Source organism: Ammodytes marinus (genome assembly GCF_949987685.1).
Source record: "Ammodytes marinus genome assembly, chromosome: 2".
Lineage (NCBI taxonomy): Eukaryota > Metazoa > Chordata > Actinopteri > Uranoscopiformes > Ammodytidae > Ammodytes > Ammodytes marinus.
The window spans coordinates 35,605,985-35,625,984 of NC_137231.1; the positions used below are offsets into that span (position 1 = coordinate 35,605,985).

The 20,000-nt window shown below is 39.0% G+C and overlaps 1 protein-coding gene across 1 annotated transcript in view; it reads left to right on the forward strand.

Annotated features, from left to right (window-relative positions):
• The window catches only part of LOC307263631 (uncharacterized protein), a 138,659-nt gene that overhangs the window by 111,562 nt on the left and 7,097 nt on the right, over positions 1 to 20,000 (forward strand). Inside the window, exon 14 of the mRNA XM_080044824.1 lies at positions 18,866 to 19,039. Within this exon, the coding sequence (XP_079900950.1) occupies positions 18,866 to 19,039 (174 nt within the window). The remainder of the gene's footprint in view (positions 1 to 18,865; positions 19,040 to 20,000) is intronic.

Here is a 20,000-nt window from a genome sequence, read left to right on the forward strand (position 1 = left end):
AGCAGTATTGTCACGCATGTATTAGGCACGTGTAGGCTGACGATGAGGCAGCGGCCGCCTGCACGCTTCCTCCCGTCAGCTGTTCTAGTGCTGCCTTTACGCACGGCGGTGGAGACAAACCCAAAAAACACACAGCGGAACACGGCGGCCCGGTGATATGGAAACGTTTAACAAGACACTTCATAAAGACACACTTAAAATAATGATCTCTGCCCATACAAAAAGCTCTGACTTGGATAACGTTATGGAGCGATCGATTTATAAAACCATCCGGTAGGCTACATGTGTCTGATGACGGGCCGTTATATTAATAATAAACAGCGCTGCACATTATAACAGCATGTACTTTAAAGATCTCGTATCCATCCTGAAAAGGCAAACATGACATTTTTTCTGCACAAAAATGGTTAATTTGACAAAGTTAATAGTTGTGGTCTTATCTTTACAGAAGACTTCTTTGTATTTTTTATGTCAGTTGAATTTTGTTTCAAGTTAAATGCAAATGAGCACTGTTAATATTCCAAAAGGCTAACGCTCTTCCTTGACTGTTTTCAGTCTGTGGTTCTCATTGGGTGTACTTATTTCCTTACTGTAAATCCAATACTGCATTTAATTTCATATGGGTGTTTTATATGTGTATCTATTTTAATTTTTAAGGTGTTGTATTGTTCAGGTCATAAGGACACTTTCTTATCAAAATTATTACTTTTAGCTAAAGTTTTAAGATGGAGATTAGATTACCTGGTAGTCTCCACATTAATCTCCATTATTATATTGTTTGAAACAGTATTGTTGTATTAGATAGTATGTAAATTGTGTGAATTTTATTTTATTTACATTTTAAAATAATTTATCTGTAAGTTACTCGTAATTATATTGTTAAAGTTAATTGTGTTAAATTTGGCACTGGATATAAAAGGGCATTATTTTTTGACAAAGTGTGTGCAATTTGAGGCTTTAAAGTACCGGTAAAAGTACCGGTTAAGCACCGGAACCGTTTCAAAAGTACCGGGTAGTAACCGGTATCAGAAAAAACCCAACCGATACCCAACCCTACTGATCACTGGCTCTTATTACAAACAACAATCATCAGGTTTTGTCTCCATGTCGACCAGTAATCACAGCTGATGTTTAGCTGCTCAGTCTGTGTATGAACATGTTGGACCTTTAACATTATACTGTATTTATATATATATAGAGAGAGAGAGAGAGAGAGAGAGAGAGAGAGAGAGAGAGAGAGAGAGAGAGAGAGAGAGAGAGAGAGAGAGAGAGAGAGAGAGAGAGAGAGAGAGAGAGAGAGAGAGAGAGAGAGAGAGAGAGAGATGTATATTTATTGATTTATATCCTTCTGTCATCTGTTCTGTCCAGATGTTTTTATATTGTCGTATTTGTAATCTAAGTGGATGAAATGTACAAATGTCAGTGAGACACTGCTGCTCTTTATACTGGATGTCTCTGTAAACTCTGATTCATGACTTCTGTTGTCTGACTTCTTCTCCCAACAGCTGGTGGTCTCTGGGAATGAGTGAGTGAGTGTGTGTGTGTGTGTGTGTGTGTGTGTGTGTGTGTATGTGTGTGTGTGTGTGTGTGTGTGTGTGTGTGTGTGTGTGTGAGTGAGTAGGTGACTAACTGAGTGACTGAGAGTGTGAGTGACTGAGAGAGTGCGTGTCTGTGTGAGTGAGTGAGTGCGCGACTGATTGTGTCTGTGTGTGTGTGTGTGTGTGTGTGAGTGACTGAGTGAGTGAGTGAGTGAATGAGCCAGCCAGCCAGTGAGTGAGTGACTGACTGACTGACTGACTGACTGACTGACTGACTGACTGACTGACTGACTGATCATCAAGGTGTGTGTCCTGATGGTCCAGAGGTTGAAGCAGCAGCTGGTGTGTGAACTGTGAGACACAGAGTCCACCATCCTCCCTGTTCCTCTGGATGTGACCTCATCAGTGGATCTGCTCTGTCCTTCTACACCTTCTCCCTGTAACTGTTTTATTTAGGCGATATTGTACTAGGGCTGTCAAAATTATCGCGTTAACGCAGGGTGATTAATTTCTGGAATTAACGTGTTAATTTTTTTATCGCAATTAACTCATGTGCAGAATGATCCGCCCCGTGCATCCCACCGGCTCTGTACTACAGTCACTTTAATGTTGTGGCTGACCCAGGATCAGTAGCTGCGCACAGCCAAACATAGAAGCACGTTAGCCCATGCCGTGTTTTAATTTTTTAAACTGCTAACGGCCACGTCTGTGTCACGGGCATAGATAGTATATAAAATCAACTGTCGCAGGCGACAGTTGATGTCGGGAGCAACAGGAGGAGAAACAATGTCCGCTCTGTTCAGAGCGCGCGAGGACACAAACGTCTGCAGTTTTCAGAGGTGTGTGTGACATCAACATAACGTCGGCTTCCTGGCACACATGAACAGTCCCCTACGACGTGGTCGCGCGTACACACACACACACACACACACACACACCGCGGACTGTAATCAAGTTGTATTCAAGAATGCACAACCTATAGATTCACAAAATAAATGCCATTATATAGAGACAGTGCATAACGCGTCATAATCTGAGGCCACGCCCATCGTGGGGGAAAACAATACACAGCGCTACATCCACTTTATATTGAATGACACCCGTATTCTGCAAACAAACTAAATAAAAACGTAATACGACATGCCTTTCACAAATACACGTTACTTTCTTTAAAGCCACGACTCTTGTCTGTCTATACGAGCTGTTTTTGTGAAAAAGTATTGAGTAATTTTCAATATCGAGACAAAACTCTTAACTAATGTATGCTGTATGCTAGGCTAATGTTAGCCTTCTGCTGTAGGCTAACCCTCACGGATGGTTAAAAACACCTCAATATTGAAAATTACTCAATTATTTTTCACAAAACAGCTCGTATGGACAGACAAGAGTCGTGGCTTTAAAGAAAGTAACGGTTTTTTGTTAAATGGATGTTCGATTACGTTTTAATTAAGTTTGTTTGTAGAAGACAGGTCTCCTTCAATACAAAGTGAATGGAACGGTTTCCCCCTCGATGGGTCCGACCCGGTCCGACCGGACAAAAACACCTCAATATTGAAAACTATTCAATTATTTTTCACAAAACAGCTCGTATGGACAGACAAGAGTCGTGGCTTTCAAGAAAGTAACTTTTTTCTTAAATGGATGTTTGATTAAATTTTAATTAAGTTTGTTTGCAGAAGACAGGTCTCCTTCAATACAACGTGGATGGAGCGCTGTTCAATGTTTTCCCCCACGATGGGCGTGGCCATGGACGTGGCCTATTTCATGCACTGTCTCTATAGCCTATATTTGCCCAAAGACATAAAGAGACAGACCAATTGAATTATGGTTTGGTAGGTAGGCCTATATATTTTAGTTTGATTTAAATTTATTTTCAGTATTAAAACCATCATTTGGATTTTTAATTAATAAAAATACTAATTTTAAATGTACATATCCACCTTTTGTCATTTATCTTTCCGTTCATACAACAATATACAGAGAAAATTTAAATTTTTCAGGCATATTTCGAATGGTAAAATTAATCGTGATTAATCCACAGAGTTCTGTGATTAATCTGATTAAAAATTGTAATCGTTTTTTTTTTTATCAGTTGTGTATTGATGTATTTGCATTGTTTATTGTGTTTGTTTTGTTTTTGCTATGCATTTGTTTGACTCAACATCATTGTAAATGAGGTTCATACACACACACACACACACACACACACACACACACACACACACACACACACACACACCCCTCAATTGATCTCTCCAGTATAAATAAAGGTTAAATTAAATGAAAATTAAACCCTGGGTAAACTCCTGGAGCTGCTGGTCTCTCTCCCCTCATCTGTTCACTGTGTGATAGTCGATACAAGACGCCAGGACTCAGAACTATTAGACATTAGCTCATGACATGCTCGCTTCCCTCCATTGGCTTGAAGTCGCTAGCCTGGCCCCGCCCGCCTACCTACTTCCACTCAATTTTCATTTCCCTTCAGTAGTCAGTCTGGGTCCGCGGTATATTCGTGGGTTTTCTCCTGTAGATTTTTTTTTTTCAGAATCAATTGGACTACAGCATGGTGTAGTGATAAGAGTGTGTACCATAATTAGGCTCAGTCCTCTTCACAACAGACCCGGGTTAGAATCCAGCCCGGGTCGTTCTCTGCATGTCTTTTCCCCTCTCTGACACATTTAATCTCACCACTCTGTCAATTAAATCCGGTTGGTCACTTACACAGCACTGCACAATCTCGCCCCTAGTTACATCTCCAACCTCCTCATTCCCTATTCCACTCCAAGATCACCTCAAAAATAAATTCTATTTGGTTTTGTGAATACAGATTCCCCAACATTCTTAAATTAGTTTGAGACCATGAAAGAATGACTCAGTTAAATAGGCTGTAAAGAAAAACACTATATTGTCAGTCAGTGTAATTTTCATTGCAGCCATTCTACATCTCTGTCTAAATGTTAAATGTCTAATCTTGAATCTTGATGTATTTTCTTTGTTCTTGCTATGTCTTAAATGCAATTTCTAATGTCTAATCTTGATGTATTTGATTCCCCTGTAAAGCACTTTGAATGGCCTTGTGTCTGAATTGTGCTATATAAATAAACTTGCCTTGATTTGACTTTCTCTGTCTTTGCCCCTTAACTTTGGAACCATCTGAAAACCCACTTATACAGGAAAGCCTTTTAATACCTTAGTTGTTTGCGCGTTTTGTTGTGTTTTGACATTATGGGCAAATGGTGCAGTGCCCCACCAGATCCAGCAGATGGAGCTATGGTGAGAAAAGCTTCTTTCTTTCTTTCTTTCTTTCTTTCTTTCTTTCTTTCTTTCTTTCTTTCTTTCTTTCTTTCCAATATTTATTTTAAATGTAATACAGAGTAGTTAATCAATAGCTAAATTAACGTGTATAATTTTTTTCATACCTTTATAGTACGGCAACACCAACACCCCAGAATTTCAAACTTAAGTGGGACTTCCAATCAAAATATTTTTTGAGTCTCAGATCTCATTTTGATGTGAATTACTGAGCTTGAGAGAAAGAAATTGAAAGCTGTTAAGACATTTTTCTCAATTGAGATTCAGTCCATTCATTCTGAAATGATATGGTGGCTACGGTGGCCTTCAAGGACAAGCAGCTAGTAAAAAAAACAACTAGCATTAATATATTTTAGATCATTTTCAAGAGATTATAGGCCCTACACTAAATAAAACACACTTGCGAAAATTAATATTCCTTTTTCTACCAAGTCTGTTCTACAAAATACCAATATATTCTACACACTGCACCTTTAAACGATTCAAGAACAAAGAATGGAACGACTCGTGGGTGAAAGAACAGAGAACTCGTTTATTTCAGTAAATAGTGTGAGGATCTGTTTACCGCTGTACAACACTGGTGTCTGTAAATGGCACTCTTTAAAGGGACACTCCACCCAAAAACACAAATAACTGCTGTCACTTCTGTGTGGAAAGGTCACACACACATACACGCAAATCCTTCTAACTATGTAGTGTGGGTAGTTAGTTTCATGATAGTAAATCATCTGAAAAGAGTTATAGGCATATTTATCCATCCACATTAAAGATATCGTCATTTAAGTTTGATCAACTTTACAAAAATTCAGTTTAGATGAGGCTCCTGAGGTGAATTTCAAAAAGACAACAGAGGAGGAAATTGTAAGCTGGAACATTTAGTTTTTTGGTCGCTATTCAGTCCATTAATTCTGGAATGATATTCAGAGCTGATATTAAGTTGGTCAATTTTGTTGCCGATAAGACACTTGTTCTCAATAGTGTGAGTTGACTGGTGAAGTTTCATATTCATAAATGCAAATTTTTCACAACTAAATCCAGTTTGGCAAAGGCAGAACGTGTATTTTGTGTGGGCCAGGACATCTGCCATTTTTTATAAAGATGAAGGATGATAAATGTTGTGTATTAATTCATTCTAAAGTGTCACCGCGAGTGAGACAGAGAGAGAGTAGCTACACTCAAGATCCACACACTTAAAATTTCGATCGATGCAGATGATGATTGGTGACGTCACGGTGTCTCTGTGACAGGTGCAGCCCTCACCTTGTTACGTATGCGCCTCAGCCCTTCTGATCCTGAGAATTTATCAAATTGTTTTAATTAATTTAACACACACTTATATTCAGGGTTCCCACACATTATTACCACAAACATTATCCAATTACTTATCCATGATATTTAATCCGATGTACATAACTTGTTTATTTAGGCATTTCTTTTAAGCCATGTGTTATATTTGCAATTCAAACGCCAAACATTATTAAACACACACTTCCAAGGCAGAGGGAAACAAGCAAGATTTTAAACAATAGTAATCAAGGAACTATTTTGTATAACATTAGACATGTTTTAGGGATTTTTTAATGAACATGTTCAGTGAATATCTCCTGAAGATCCCCTACCTGTCCGTACTGTGTGTGCAATGGAAAAACAACAACTAGTGACAATACACAACCTAGGCTCTGTAAACTGGTATGTAAATAAACGGGTTGTAAACAAAAGAGGCCCACTGTAGCTAGCAACATGCCAGTTTACAGAGCCTATGCTGTGTATTAACACTGCCCACACACAGTACAGACAGGTAGTGGATCATGAGGAGATATTCACCGATTTTGACAAAATGGGATTTAGACAACAAGCGTTCTCCAGAATCACTGACTCCACCTTTAAAATAAAGCATGTTGAGTGTGAGCGTCCTCCTCTTCCTCCTCTCAGCAGCTCTGACTTCAGCTTGTAGTTTGTTGGTTTGGACAGAAGGTGGTGCTGCTGCATCAACAATGAACTGAGACTCACCCACACAACACAGCAGACAGACAGACTTACAGATAGCACACAGACAGACAGACAGCACACAGGCAGAAAAGAAGGGCTTAAACCTCTGACACATGGACACAACTAAAATACTTCAACGTAATAATCAAGTTCAGGCCTTCTTGCCTTAATTGTAGTGTTTCAGATATATAGCTCCAAAAAAAATGAAGAGACCACTCCAAATATTCAGTGTCTCTCGTTTTACTATTTATAGGCATATGTTTGAATAGAATGAACATTTTGGTGTTATTCTATAAACTACTGACAACATTTCTATGAAATTCCAGCATATTTTTTGTCATTAAGAGAATTTCCATGAACTAATGTAGAGATGAAGATTGAAGAAACATCCAGACTGGTCTCTTAATTTTTTCGAGAGCTGCATATGTTTATATTTATTTAAAGGGACACTGTGTAACATTTTAAGTAATTCATTAGCTCAAATCAATATCCTCATTCATAAATATGTCCTCATTGGTGTAAAATCACCTCTGCCAATAATCAGAATTATCCTCCTGAGCGGAGAATTACAAATATTAATGTTACATTTTGTCCATTGAGCAGGCAGGTCGTATGGAGGAATCCATGTTTTTGGAACGTCATCAGGTGCATTGTTTAAAATGTAGAATTGTTCCTGTCCTTGAAGGCCACTGTAGCTTCTGTTATTATTCTAAAGGGGTGGGGTTACCCAGGGAGTGTTGTATTCTAGAACTTTCTTGATGATGTCACATTACACAGTGTCCCTTTAACTGTAGGCCTATAAAAAACCTAATTTATACTAAATCAATTTTTAAATTAAAACCAATACATTTGAATTAAAACATATGGAGCAAAGATATCGAGATCCCAGAAAAAAAAAAACTTAAAAACCCTCCCACCGTTACCATGGACAGCGTAGTGAACGTTTTTTGCTTCGAGGCAGAAATGCTTTTGCCCCGTGAAATCTGCCTAACAACAAGTTGCCGCGCAAAACGTGTGACGTTACCAGGAGAAAATAAAAACAATCCGAACAGTTGATCTACGGTGCTGCGCTTGCTAGCTTAACTTTTATTTCAGTTGTGAAGTTTTAGCCTAGCTTACCATAATGAATCAAGGGGACTATTTGTGTTCGGAGCGGGAAGGATTTACCAAAGTCATTGAAATGTTTTCCCGGAGGAAGGACCGCCGCGCTGCCTTTCTTTTCAAGTCCTCAGCTTTGGTGAGTGAATGATATTCTATATTAGCCTATTGGAACACTGACACTCGTCACCTTATATTCAATAGCAACCGATCCAGCAGAACAATATAGCCAAACAGACAAGCACCACACAGTGTAGTTTTAGGGCTAACGTTATGGTTGTCTCGTGCTGCAGTTTGCGGTGATAGAATCGGGTTAGACGTGGGTTGCCTTTAGTTGCTATTGCCATCACACAGGTTTAGTTAGCTGTTAGCGTCATGTATTAGCTAAAAACTCTTATTAAAATAATGAGAATTGTTATTGTGATGTGACTCGGATCTAGTACTTCTATCTAGATATATTACAATAGATGGTGAAACTCAAAATGGTGAACAAGTTGATAATGGAACGAACGACAGACACTTCTCAGCCTGAGCGGTCGCCATCTCGCCTTCGAAGCAGAAGAGGAACAATATGATGAACACAGACGCTCCACAATGTAAGTGTGATTAGTGTTTTTCACTAACACTTTACTGTTATTTGATATAAACTACTTTGAAAACTACATTTTCAGTTGTTAAAAATAGAAACTGTTGGATGTCTGTTTTTCAGACAGTAAATAAATTAGATTATAGATAATTATATAATATTTATATCTCAGGGACCTGTTAGCTTATTTTCAGTGAACTTGACTGTTTTTTAGCGACAGCCACAAAGACAGAAAATAGCTGCTTATAAATAGCTGTATGTCAAAACTTCATTACACCCGTGAGATACAACAACTACATTTAGAAAGAACTGCTTTAGTTAGCTGTTAGTTTACTACTCTGACTGAGATATTAGGTTTAGTTAGCTGTCAGCTATGCTAGCTATCAGCTAACTACTTTTAGCAAGATAAGTTTAGTTTATGTAAGTGGTAATGCATTCACTGGAGAAAACATTTTAAATTATTGTTCTGGGTCAAAGAGATTAACAACTCAGAAGATATTCGTCTTGTTAACTCTGAAAAAACAACAGAAATATTATTTTCCCTCAAGCTTTGTGTATTTTCCAATCACTCAGGACTTGTCCAGCACTTCTCTTTAGCCTCTTTTACACAGCCAGGGCAAAGAAGTGACTGTACCAACATATATTTATGATATATTTACATATATTTATGACTAGTTATGATTTATTTTTCGTCTCATTATATTATTAACGTTTTTAATGATGCCTGAATTTTTTTTAACTTTTTTTACTAAGCGTATGTCTTCAAGTTGTTGTGTTGCTATTTAAATTGCTTTGGTCTTGAGATGAACTGTTATCTTCATAATTTAAACATAAAGATGAGATAATGTTTGAACAGTTTGACTAAAACCTATTTTGAACACATCATGTATAACAGTTGATCTGTGTGAGCAGTACACATACATACACACACACACACACACACACACACACACACACACACACACACACGGATACACACGCACACACAGAGATAAGCACAAAGAGACACACACACAGATACACACCTGATTTCTAGTAAATAAAGGGAGGAGGAGCAACAGTGGAGGAAGGGAACACTGTAAGTGAAAGTATTCAGTTCGTTCAGAGTCGCAGAGCAGACGGAGGGAAACTTAAGACCGAGGCAGGGTGAGTGTTAAAACAACATTTTAATTATTTTACTGCCACAATCTCTGATTCTTTTTTCTCCCTGTAAACTGTAGAAGCAAGAAATGTTTAAACCTGCAGTGTGTAGAATTTTGGGTTTTATTTCCTAGCAGATTTTGTAGAAAGTAATTATAATATCCATAAGTACATTTAATTTAGTGCATAATAGCTAATTTTTTTATTTTTTATTATTATTTTTTCCCGTAGAAAGGGTCTCATATATGTCCATATCTCTGCATATTTTGGACCAAGGCCTAGTGCCGCCATCTTGAAAGTGTCATAGTTGGAATGTCATCAGGTGCATTGTTTAAAATTGAGAATTGTTCTTGTCCTTGAAGGCCACTGTAGCTTCTGTTATTATTCGAAAGGGGTGGGGTTACCCAGGGAGCGTTGCATTCTAGAACTTTGTAGAACTTTCTTGATGATGTCATATTACACACTGCACCTTTAAATTAACTCAAAAGTTTGATTAACCTGTGGATACAAAGTTCTTATTGTCTGAAATAATAATGAACCTGAGGCAAGAAGAAGAGGTGTGTCTGTGCGTGTGTGTGTGTTTGTGTTTGTGTGGTGTTTTTGTGTGTGTGTGTGTGTGTGTGCGCGTGTTTGTGTACGTGCGCGCATGTGTGAGAGAGATTGTTACTCCCTGTTCTCTCCATCTTGCGTGTGACTCCTGAACAAACCTGTTTCTCTTCATTCTGTTCTGATCTCACAATCTGTTAATGTTTAAAATAAACTTGTGTGAGTTAGAGCGATTGTATAACTACTTGTTCTCTGAGTCATGAACAAACATGCTCTGAGCTCACAGTCATTTTTAATTAAGACACGTCCGACAACCTTATGAGAGAGGTGGTTTCCATATTGTTGAAACCACATTGTTGAAAATTGTTGTGTTTTGTTTTGCTTCCCTGTAGACAGGCAGTGCCTGTGTTTGTATGAATGCAAGTTTAGACTGAAGTCCAGAAGAAGAGTGTTAATATGGAGGAAGAGGAGGACGGAGCTGAGTCTGTGTTCTCCAGCTGTCTGTCTATGAAGAGTGACCGGTCTATGCCTCTTCCTCTGACCTTCAGTAATGAACCTGGACCCTCGGTTTCAAGGTAAGTGTTACTGTAGTTTTGTGTTTGTGGAAGAGGGGAGAAAAATCTACAAGTTTGCAACTCCCAAAGCATTTTTAGTACTATGCTTTTTCATTCTGCCCACATTTGTAGCCTACATAATCACGGATAACAAGGGATCTATATTAGCACAACACATTCATTCACAGATGGCCAATGGATTTGATACAGGTTTTTATACAGGTGTTGTGCAATTATTGTGGACGATAGGCCTACTGTGATGCCTATCATTTATTAATGGTTATTACTAGCCTACTTGCTTGATTTCTTTTTAATTACAGACTTTATTGGTCGTTTTGGAACATGTATTTCCCAATTTAAAACATAAAAATAAAGCGGCATTGAAAATTCAGAAAATAAATCTTTCAGGCCTACACTAGCATGCTGTTCAACAAATAACTTAATAGGTCTAGTTGAAATAATAAATTCGAAGTGTTTTCCCCTTGAAAATAACTAAAAGTATTTCTCCAAAGGTCAAAGACAGTAACAGTGTGGCACTTCTGTAAACTATCTGAAACGTGCCTGGGCCATCACTCTCATGCATTCATCAGACTTTTTCTCTGCGCTGTCTGAGCTGTTCATACCGGTAGATAGGTTGTGTTGCCACGGTGACGTGGAGTCTTAGACGGTTCTAGTTTTACACAGCACTTCTTTCTGATCAATGTCCCTGTACCTGAATCCTGAATGTCCCCATAGAGCAGCGTTGCGTTTATTTTCGCCACCAGTTCAGTGTCGGCTTGCTCCTGCTCGTTTACTCCCCTGCATGCTGTAGTCACGCGTGCAGAGCCGCAGACACACACAGAGCAGCTGATAGTCTGATCAGAGATAAACGCTTGGAGACAAATGCGCACATTTATTTTACGCAAATCGCGGCCTTTTTGCGCAGTTATGACCATGCACAAGCACACATTGCGCTTGCTAGTACAGTACATTAATTGTGCAGCACTAAACTTAATTTATTTTTATTTTTTTGGCTGGTTGGTAGTCAAGGCAGGGGCTGGCGTTGTTAAGGCGGCTGCCTTAGCCATAAAGCGCTGGGGGAAGCAAGATTGCCATTTACCACATTGTTAAAATGTGCTGTTTATTTTCTGATCTCTTGTTATGTCAGTGCCCTCTGCTGGACAAGTGTGGAATTCCTTCCTTGTTTCTTTTGGCTGCCCCCTAGAGGCTGGAGTGAGCATTTTGGTTATTTCTTTAAAAATTCAAAACTCCTCACAGGAATGGGCTAGAGACTTACTTTTTTGTTGACTCATGAATTGATGCCCTACAAGTCGCGGGCCGGATGTTTGACACCCCTGATTTAGAGCTCCCTGAACGACTCCGTCCTCTGAGTATTCAACAAGGATTCATGTGATGTAAATAAAAACCTGTTTGTGTTTGCAGGGTTCAGGACCAGGGACAGAGATCAGAGTCTGGAGTCTCCAGCTGTCTGTCTATGAAGAGTGACTGGTCTCTGCCTCTTCCTCTAAACTTCAGTAATGAACCTGGACCCTCAGACACACAGTAAGTGAACTGATACTAACTCATTCAGCTGGTAACGTCAAAATCCCAAAAGAAGAAAAAACTTTTAGTCAGGATATATTTTATACAAACTTTATTTACAGAGCACTTTTCACACAGCAGGGCTCCAGACCAACTTTTTCATCTAGGTGCACCAGCATATATTTTGGGTGCACCTAATTATTGCTGCAAGTTTGGTGAAATGTTGCGATTGCAATTATATTGACCAATATTGCAATTTGCGATGTAATATATTAAATAAATGGTATTATGATTCTACTTGCTTGGTTTTCAAGGAAAATTAGAGAATATTGATAACCCTTTGAAACCCGCATATCTCCATTTAAAAACATGCACATATTCAGAATCATTGAATATATAAAAGATAAAGCTTGTACTAGGCTAGTAGCCCATAGGCCTACTGTTTTCAAAATAATAAAAATTATGGTTTAAAAAATGTTTTAAAAAACATGAGTCCCCATGAAAATAAATGCATTCCTCAAAAGTTTAAAGACAGTAGAAGTGTCTTTAAAGTTACTGAAACTTGCGTGGACGGTGGGACTTCACTCTCATGCATTCATATGACTTTTCTATGCGCTGTCTCATGTGTTGACAGACTGCCACCATGGACCTATTATAAGAGGTTGCCACAGGTCGCTGCGTGACGTTGCTACTATAACTTTCCAAGTTTTAAACAGCACTTCTATCTGTTCAACGTCGCCATACCCGAATCCTAAATATCCCCATATAGCAGACGCTGAACACGGCCTCTTTCAACCATCACACAAACAATTTAAAATAAAAGCATAAGCTATTTACTTGTGGTGTCGGGCGTCCCTGATGACCGAATGCATGTCATTCGCTGCCGATTGTCCTCTTGGCGAGCAGCTGAAAGTAATCAATATAACATTAACGGCGCGTCATTAAACATATGTACCAATTCTGAATAAAGGTTCCTCAATTCTTACGCGTCTCGTTAGGAGTCTCGCTGGCTCTGGCCATTTTCTGTATCTTTGCCCGAGGTGATGTTCTGCAGAGTGAGGACTGCTTCCTTTTGGGCATTTTGCCGGTCAGTTTGTCCTTCGTTTGTTCTGAGCTGTTTCGGTTTGCAGCTAGCGGTCGGTAGGCTAGCTGTTCCGGATGAGTTTTCAAGTAGGGATGTGAACAATGTTTCGACTCAACGATTTATTCTCGACTCGTGCTCAAGACGACTCTAAAAATAGAAATGTTATTGGATAGTATTTAACACTAAAATGGGGAGAGATATTGGGGGCAAACATGCAGCACACAGTCTGGGCCAGAGTTGAACCAAGGACTTTTGCCTTAATGGTACACCCTCTACCGGTGAGCCACCAGTGCGCCCTTACATCTGTAAATTATACATTTTCTTTGTTCATATTTTAATTTGTCTTGTACATAGTGCAGTCACAAAAGAAACTGTAGAAAATCTTTAGAGTAAATGTATTTGCGTCACCGTGGTTCTAAGGTCTGACTTTTGGAACTGGTTTTACTTCAGTATCAAAAACCCCCAGTTTTAGATAATATCTTTGCTCTGACGTTGAAGTCATTGTAAAGAATATGCTTCACACATGTATTTCATTTTCTTGTATTTGACCTCGTAATATTTATTTTTTGACTTTTCCTCAAATCAGCTGAACAAGCAGGCGCCATATTAAATCAGTTCATATCATAACTGTGCAACATGTGGTGAAAAAGCGTTTGTAGAAAAGCTTCGCTCACTTTGATTCAGTGTGATGACGTTCGAGTTTGTTCTTTAACAAACTACTTCTGTAAAATATGATGAAAAGCATTGAAGCTCAAAGGTCCAATTACGATTGTCAAGTTTGTTTTAATAACAAACTACAGACAGATCACTACATGTTTAATAAGACGTATAGACAATAGGAAAATCAGTTCATCAGTGTTTATGAAAGTGTGAAAGTGGAAATAATGGAGCAATAATTTTACCTTCAGACTGAATGTTAAATTCCAACAGAAAAGCAACAACACTTTGACTGTTATCTGAGATTATCTGTGGACAAATTTGGATACTTGTTTTAACATCAACAAATAATTTATTAATCAAGAAATGTTTCATTAGGAAGATGAATCCCGAGTGTAAACAAAGATCCACAACCAGACCTGGACTGCAGAGAGCCACTCAGACCGGCACTGTACAAAGTAAGATCTATCAGCTGATGTCATCATGTCTGAAATAATATGGTTTGAATCCAACATGGAGGACGCGGCCATTGTAGGCCTTATGCAGAGAGGCAAAAGCAGTGTCGTTAGTTAAAGCATCCTCGTCTGTATCTAGTAGTAGACTCAAGGTTTTTGGCCCCGTCGACATAATGAATAAATAAATAGTCAGAATTTAACATGGTAATGGTTGGAATTTAAAACCATTGAGGCAACTGGCAATAAAAAAAGTGAGAAACCCCCTGATTTTCAAGAATGTTTCAACCATCGGTTGTTGAGACGACATATTGTTCATGTCCATAGTTCTGATATTTTCATATTGGCAATAAACATAATCATCATCATGTCACATTGTCTTTGTTTTGTGTCTTCTTTAGTGAGTGGTGGTCTGCAGGAGGTTTTAGATGAACATAAGATCAGTCTGAAGAGGAGATGTGAACGTGTGACTGAAGGAACTGATAAAGCAGGAAGTGGAACTCTCCTCAACAGGATCTACACTGAGCTCTACATCACAGAGGGACAGAGTGAAGAGGTGAATACCCAACATGAGGTCAGGCAGCTTGAGACCGCTTCCAAGATGGAGACCCTCCATGACACTCCAATCAAGTGCCGCGACATCTTTAAAGCCTTACCGGACCAACAGGGACCCATCAAACACATCAGAGTCGCTCTGACGAACGGCGTCGCTGGAATTGGAAAAACCTTCTCAGTGCAGAAGTTCACTCTGGACTGGGCAGAGGGCTTAGAAAACCAAGATGTCAGTCTGCTGATTCCGCTTTCATTTAGGGAGCTGAACTTGATCAAAGATAAGCAGTACAGTCTTCTCAAGCTGCTCCATGATTTCCATCCAACATTACAGAAGGTCACAGCAGAGGAGCTCGCTGTCTGTAAAGTTTTGTTCATCTTTGACGGCTTGGATGAAAACAGACTTTCACTGGATTTCAACAACAAAGAGGTTGTGTCTGATGTCACACAGAAGTCATCAGTCAAAGTGCTGCTGATAAACCTCATCAAGAAGAATCTGCTTCCCTCTGCTCTCATCTGGATAACCACACGACCTGCAGCAGCCAATCAGATCCCTCCTACATGTGTTGACAGGGTGACAGAAGTACGAGGCTTCACTGACCCACAGAAGAAGGAATACTTCAGGAAGAGAGTCCGTGATGAAGAACTGTCCAGCAGCATCATCTCACACATCAAGACAAACAGGAGCCTCGACATCATGTGTCTAATCCCAGTCTTCTGCTGGATCACTGCTACAGTTCTGGCAGATGTGTTGAAGACCAGAGTGGGAGAAGAGCTGCCCAAGACCCTGACTGGCATGTTCTCAAACTTCATGTTGGTTCAGACTAGGAGGAAGAAAGAGAAGTATGAAGAGGGACATGGTACCAGTCCTGAGCTGACAGAGGCCGACAGGAAACTTCTTCTGAAGCTGGGGAGGCTGGCGTTTGAACAACTGCAGAAAGGAAACATGATGTTCTACCAAGAAGACCTGGAGCAGTGTGGTCTGGGTGTCACAGATGCCTCTGTGTACTCAGGAGTTTGTACCGAGATCTTCAAAAGAGAAACGAGCGTGATCTTTAAGAAAACAGTCTACTGCTTTGTTCATCTGAGCATTCAGGAGTTCCTGGCTGCAGTCTACATGTACCACTGTTTCACCAACAACAACACAGAGGTACTGAACGGTTTTCTGGGAAGAGACTGGGACAAAAATGATAAATCCCTGGATGTCTTCCTGAGGAGAGTCATGGAGAAATCTCTTGAAAGCAAAAATGGCCACCTGGATTTGTTTGTCCGCTTCCTTCATGGCCTCTCTCTGGAGTCCAACCAGAGACTCTTGAGAGGCCTGCTGGGTCAAACTGACAACAGTCCAGAAATCATCCAGAGAGTCATCAGCAACCTGAAGATGATGAACAGTGGTAAGATCTCTCCTGACAGAAGCATCAACATCTTCCACTGTCTGACGGAGATGAACGACCAATCAGTTCATCAGGAGATCCAAGAGTTCCTGAAGTCAGAGAACAGATCAAAGATGGAACTCTCTGAGATCCACTGCTCAGCTCTGGCCTACATGCTGCAGATGTCAGAGGAGGTTCTGGATGAGTTGGACCTGGAGAAGTACAACACATCAGTGCGGGGAAGATGGAGACTGATTCCAGCTGTGAGGAACTGCAGAAAGGCTCAGTAAGTCCAGATGTGATGAATATTATTAAAAAGTGTGGATTAGTTCTATACATATACACATAACAAAAGCTTTTATTCTTCTTATTCATAAAATAGTGTTTCACTTGTTTAGTACAGAAATTGTTGGTTGTATTTTGTCACCTATGTTCTTGAGCTGTTTCAGATGCTGAATATAGAAAATATATAATATTGCATTACACTAAGTGTACTTTTAATAAATACACTACTGTATGCACGGATGTAAGGGACTTCGCGGTGGCAACAACTTATTTAACCCTAACTGATGCAGTGAATAGCTTCTTATTTCTTAAAGAACCATGTCAGAAGACATATGCTCTGGTTTCGAAAAGATGTAACTCTGTTTCAGAGAGGTGAAATTATTGGCCTGTATAAAACAAAACAACTACTCAGGAGAAGATGAAACTACTAAAATCTTGTTAAGAACTGTCCAACGCATTATTAAAATCTGGATCTGGATAGATAAGTGCGAACCATCATTTTTGAGGAAGAAGTGTGGTCTGAAAAAATCTTTAATGATCATAATGGGAGATCAATTAAAATAAATACAAATAATTGGTTGCATCAAAATTTTAAATATCGACAGTAGAACTCCGGGCTGTCTTTAATAGTGAAATTAAGAGCATTTCCACATGCACAATGCGCAGAGAACATAAGGGATATGGACTATGCAGATATGTAGCCTTAAGAACACCACTTATCAGTGGGGCTTAAAAGGCTGAAATGCTTCAATTTACCAGGGAGCATACAGAATGGACTCTGGAGCAATGGAAAAAGGTTGTGTGGTCTGATGAGACCAGATTGACCCTGTTCCAGAGTGATGGGAGCATCAGGGTAAGAAGAGAGGTGGATGAAGTGATGCTCCCATCATGCCTAGTGCCTACTGTACAAGCCTGTGTGGCAGTGTACCAGCCCCTGGTGTGTTTCATCAGGTCAGTTGTTATACATGTAAATATTGAAGTTGACTATCAGTGCTACCTGTAGGCATATCGTATGTGGAACATAGAGTGTCAGAAGCTTTGCTTTGAAAGGTTTTTCATTTCCATGTGTCACAATAAATATAATAAAATGCACTGGCTGTATATTTCTTAAATATTTGTGTTGTACAAGTATGTTAATGTACTATAAATTCAATATCAGTTACTTTGAATAAGTTTATTTTAAATGCTTTAAGTATATTTAAACACTAGTGTACTATTTTGGTAAGTGATAATATCCAAATAAATACAGAAAAATATGTTTTTAATGTATTTATGCCTTTAGTGCAACTTCCAATATATTTAGTACAATTTAAGGTGTTTCGATTAACACAACTTCTAGCATATTGCATTAAAATGTTTAATTGTTAAACTAAATATACTTTAAGAAAATATACTAAAGACACTTTCTCCATATTTCTAACACAATGAAATACTTTTTTCAATGCAGTAAAAGTATGTTAAAAGGTACTGGCAATATATTTTTATATTTGTTTTGTTCTATGTAATGCACTAAAAATTCAATGTCAGTATACTTTGCATATATACTAGAAATGCTTTTAGTATGTTTAGTATACTATCTTGGAAAGTGGTGGTCAAATAAATACATAACATTTCTAGTGTCTGGAGTTAGCCACCTCAGTGTGTGATGCTTGGTAGCATACCTCTGTTTTGACAACAGCTCTGAGCGTCACTGAATATTCCCACTTACGTGAACTTGACAGCAGCAGGTAGCGATCTAAGAAATCATTGAGTTGTGAAAATGTTTTCTGATCGAGGTGGCCTCATGATGACTTTGAGGGACCAGATCACACTGACAGATTGTGGACATTAGAGCAGCATTGTAACTACATTTTTTTTTAGATTTCTTTATTCAGCGCACATTGATAAACATGAGCACCAAAGTTCAACATGTAAATGTGCCAGATTTAGCCATGCAGGCTAATTTTCACCTGTAGTCCCTGGCAGGTTGATGAATTAAAATAAATCCTTCATCTGCAAGATTAAAGCAAAACAAAGATTGAATATCTGCAGGTGAGAGAGTGATGAGAACTATTGTTTCATGTCAAACACTGAGATAAGACGAGCTGAACCTCTGACGTGAAGAGCAAATGTTTCTCAAATCAGGAAGTGTCAAACTGTTTTCTTTCATTATAACATTTTGTAATAAATGTGTCATTACAGACTTCGTCGCTGTTATCTCTCAGAAACTCACTGTGAAGTTGTGGCCTCAGCTCTGAAGTCCAACCCTTCCCATCTGATAGAGCTGGACATGAGCTACAACGACTTGGAGGATTCAGCAGTGAAACTTCTCTGTGCCGGACTGGAGAGTCCAAACTGCCGACTGGAGACACTGAGGTCAGTTCACTGACTGTATACTATATAGTGTTTTGTGTTCATTCAGTTGACCGACGTTTTAAAGTTTCGGTTCATAGATGTTCAGGATTTGCTTGAGCACAAATCTGAAGAAATGTCATCTGGTTCAGAAATATTATTTTTTCAAAATGGCTGAACAATTGTTAAAGTAAAGAAAAGTATAGAGATGACAGCTTTCAGCTTTTACAGACTCACATTGTGGTCCATCAGTCAGTGGTGATGGTGTTTGTACTGGTGAGGCTGTAGAGTGTGTGAGGGATATGAATGATAAAAGATCGAAACGGGCTGCAGGGAGTTTGAGTCTGTTCAGAGAGAGAGAGAGAGAGAGAGAGAGAGAACATATCAAGTATTTAGTGTTAGACAGTGTTTCGTTGTCCAGCTGCAGTGGAGAAAACTCAAAGAGGGAATTTGGTGCTTATTTTTCTATTACTCAGTAGGGACAGGAGAAATGCTTACTGCCACCAATAACTCTTTTAATGTACATATGGCATGTTGTTTAAAGACTGGAACAAATGTGGACCTCTGCTTTTAACATTTTCCTGTAAGCTAAAAAACACATCAAGAAGAAGGTAACATAAGAAATGAAATAAACAGTTTGTTAGTCCAACATGCATGCGTGCAAATCAGTTTGTGGAGTTCTGAGTAGGTTTTTTTGGGGGAGGAGGGGTTAAGTGACAGAATGATTCATGGAAAAAAAACTACTGCATAGTACACAGAAAATGTAAAGGAACATTTATAGCCTCATTGTCATTCCCCTATTATCGGAATCATTTCACAACACCACCATATCTATCTATTAGTTATTTATTATATAATTTGAAAGGTAAACATTTAGCCTGGAAATCCAGACATGCCGCTTGCAAATTCAATTTGCTCAGCCAGTTGGTCTGGGCACGATCAATTGAAGCTCATTAACTATGTTGCCAATCAAATCGTTGTATCT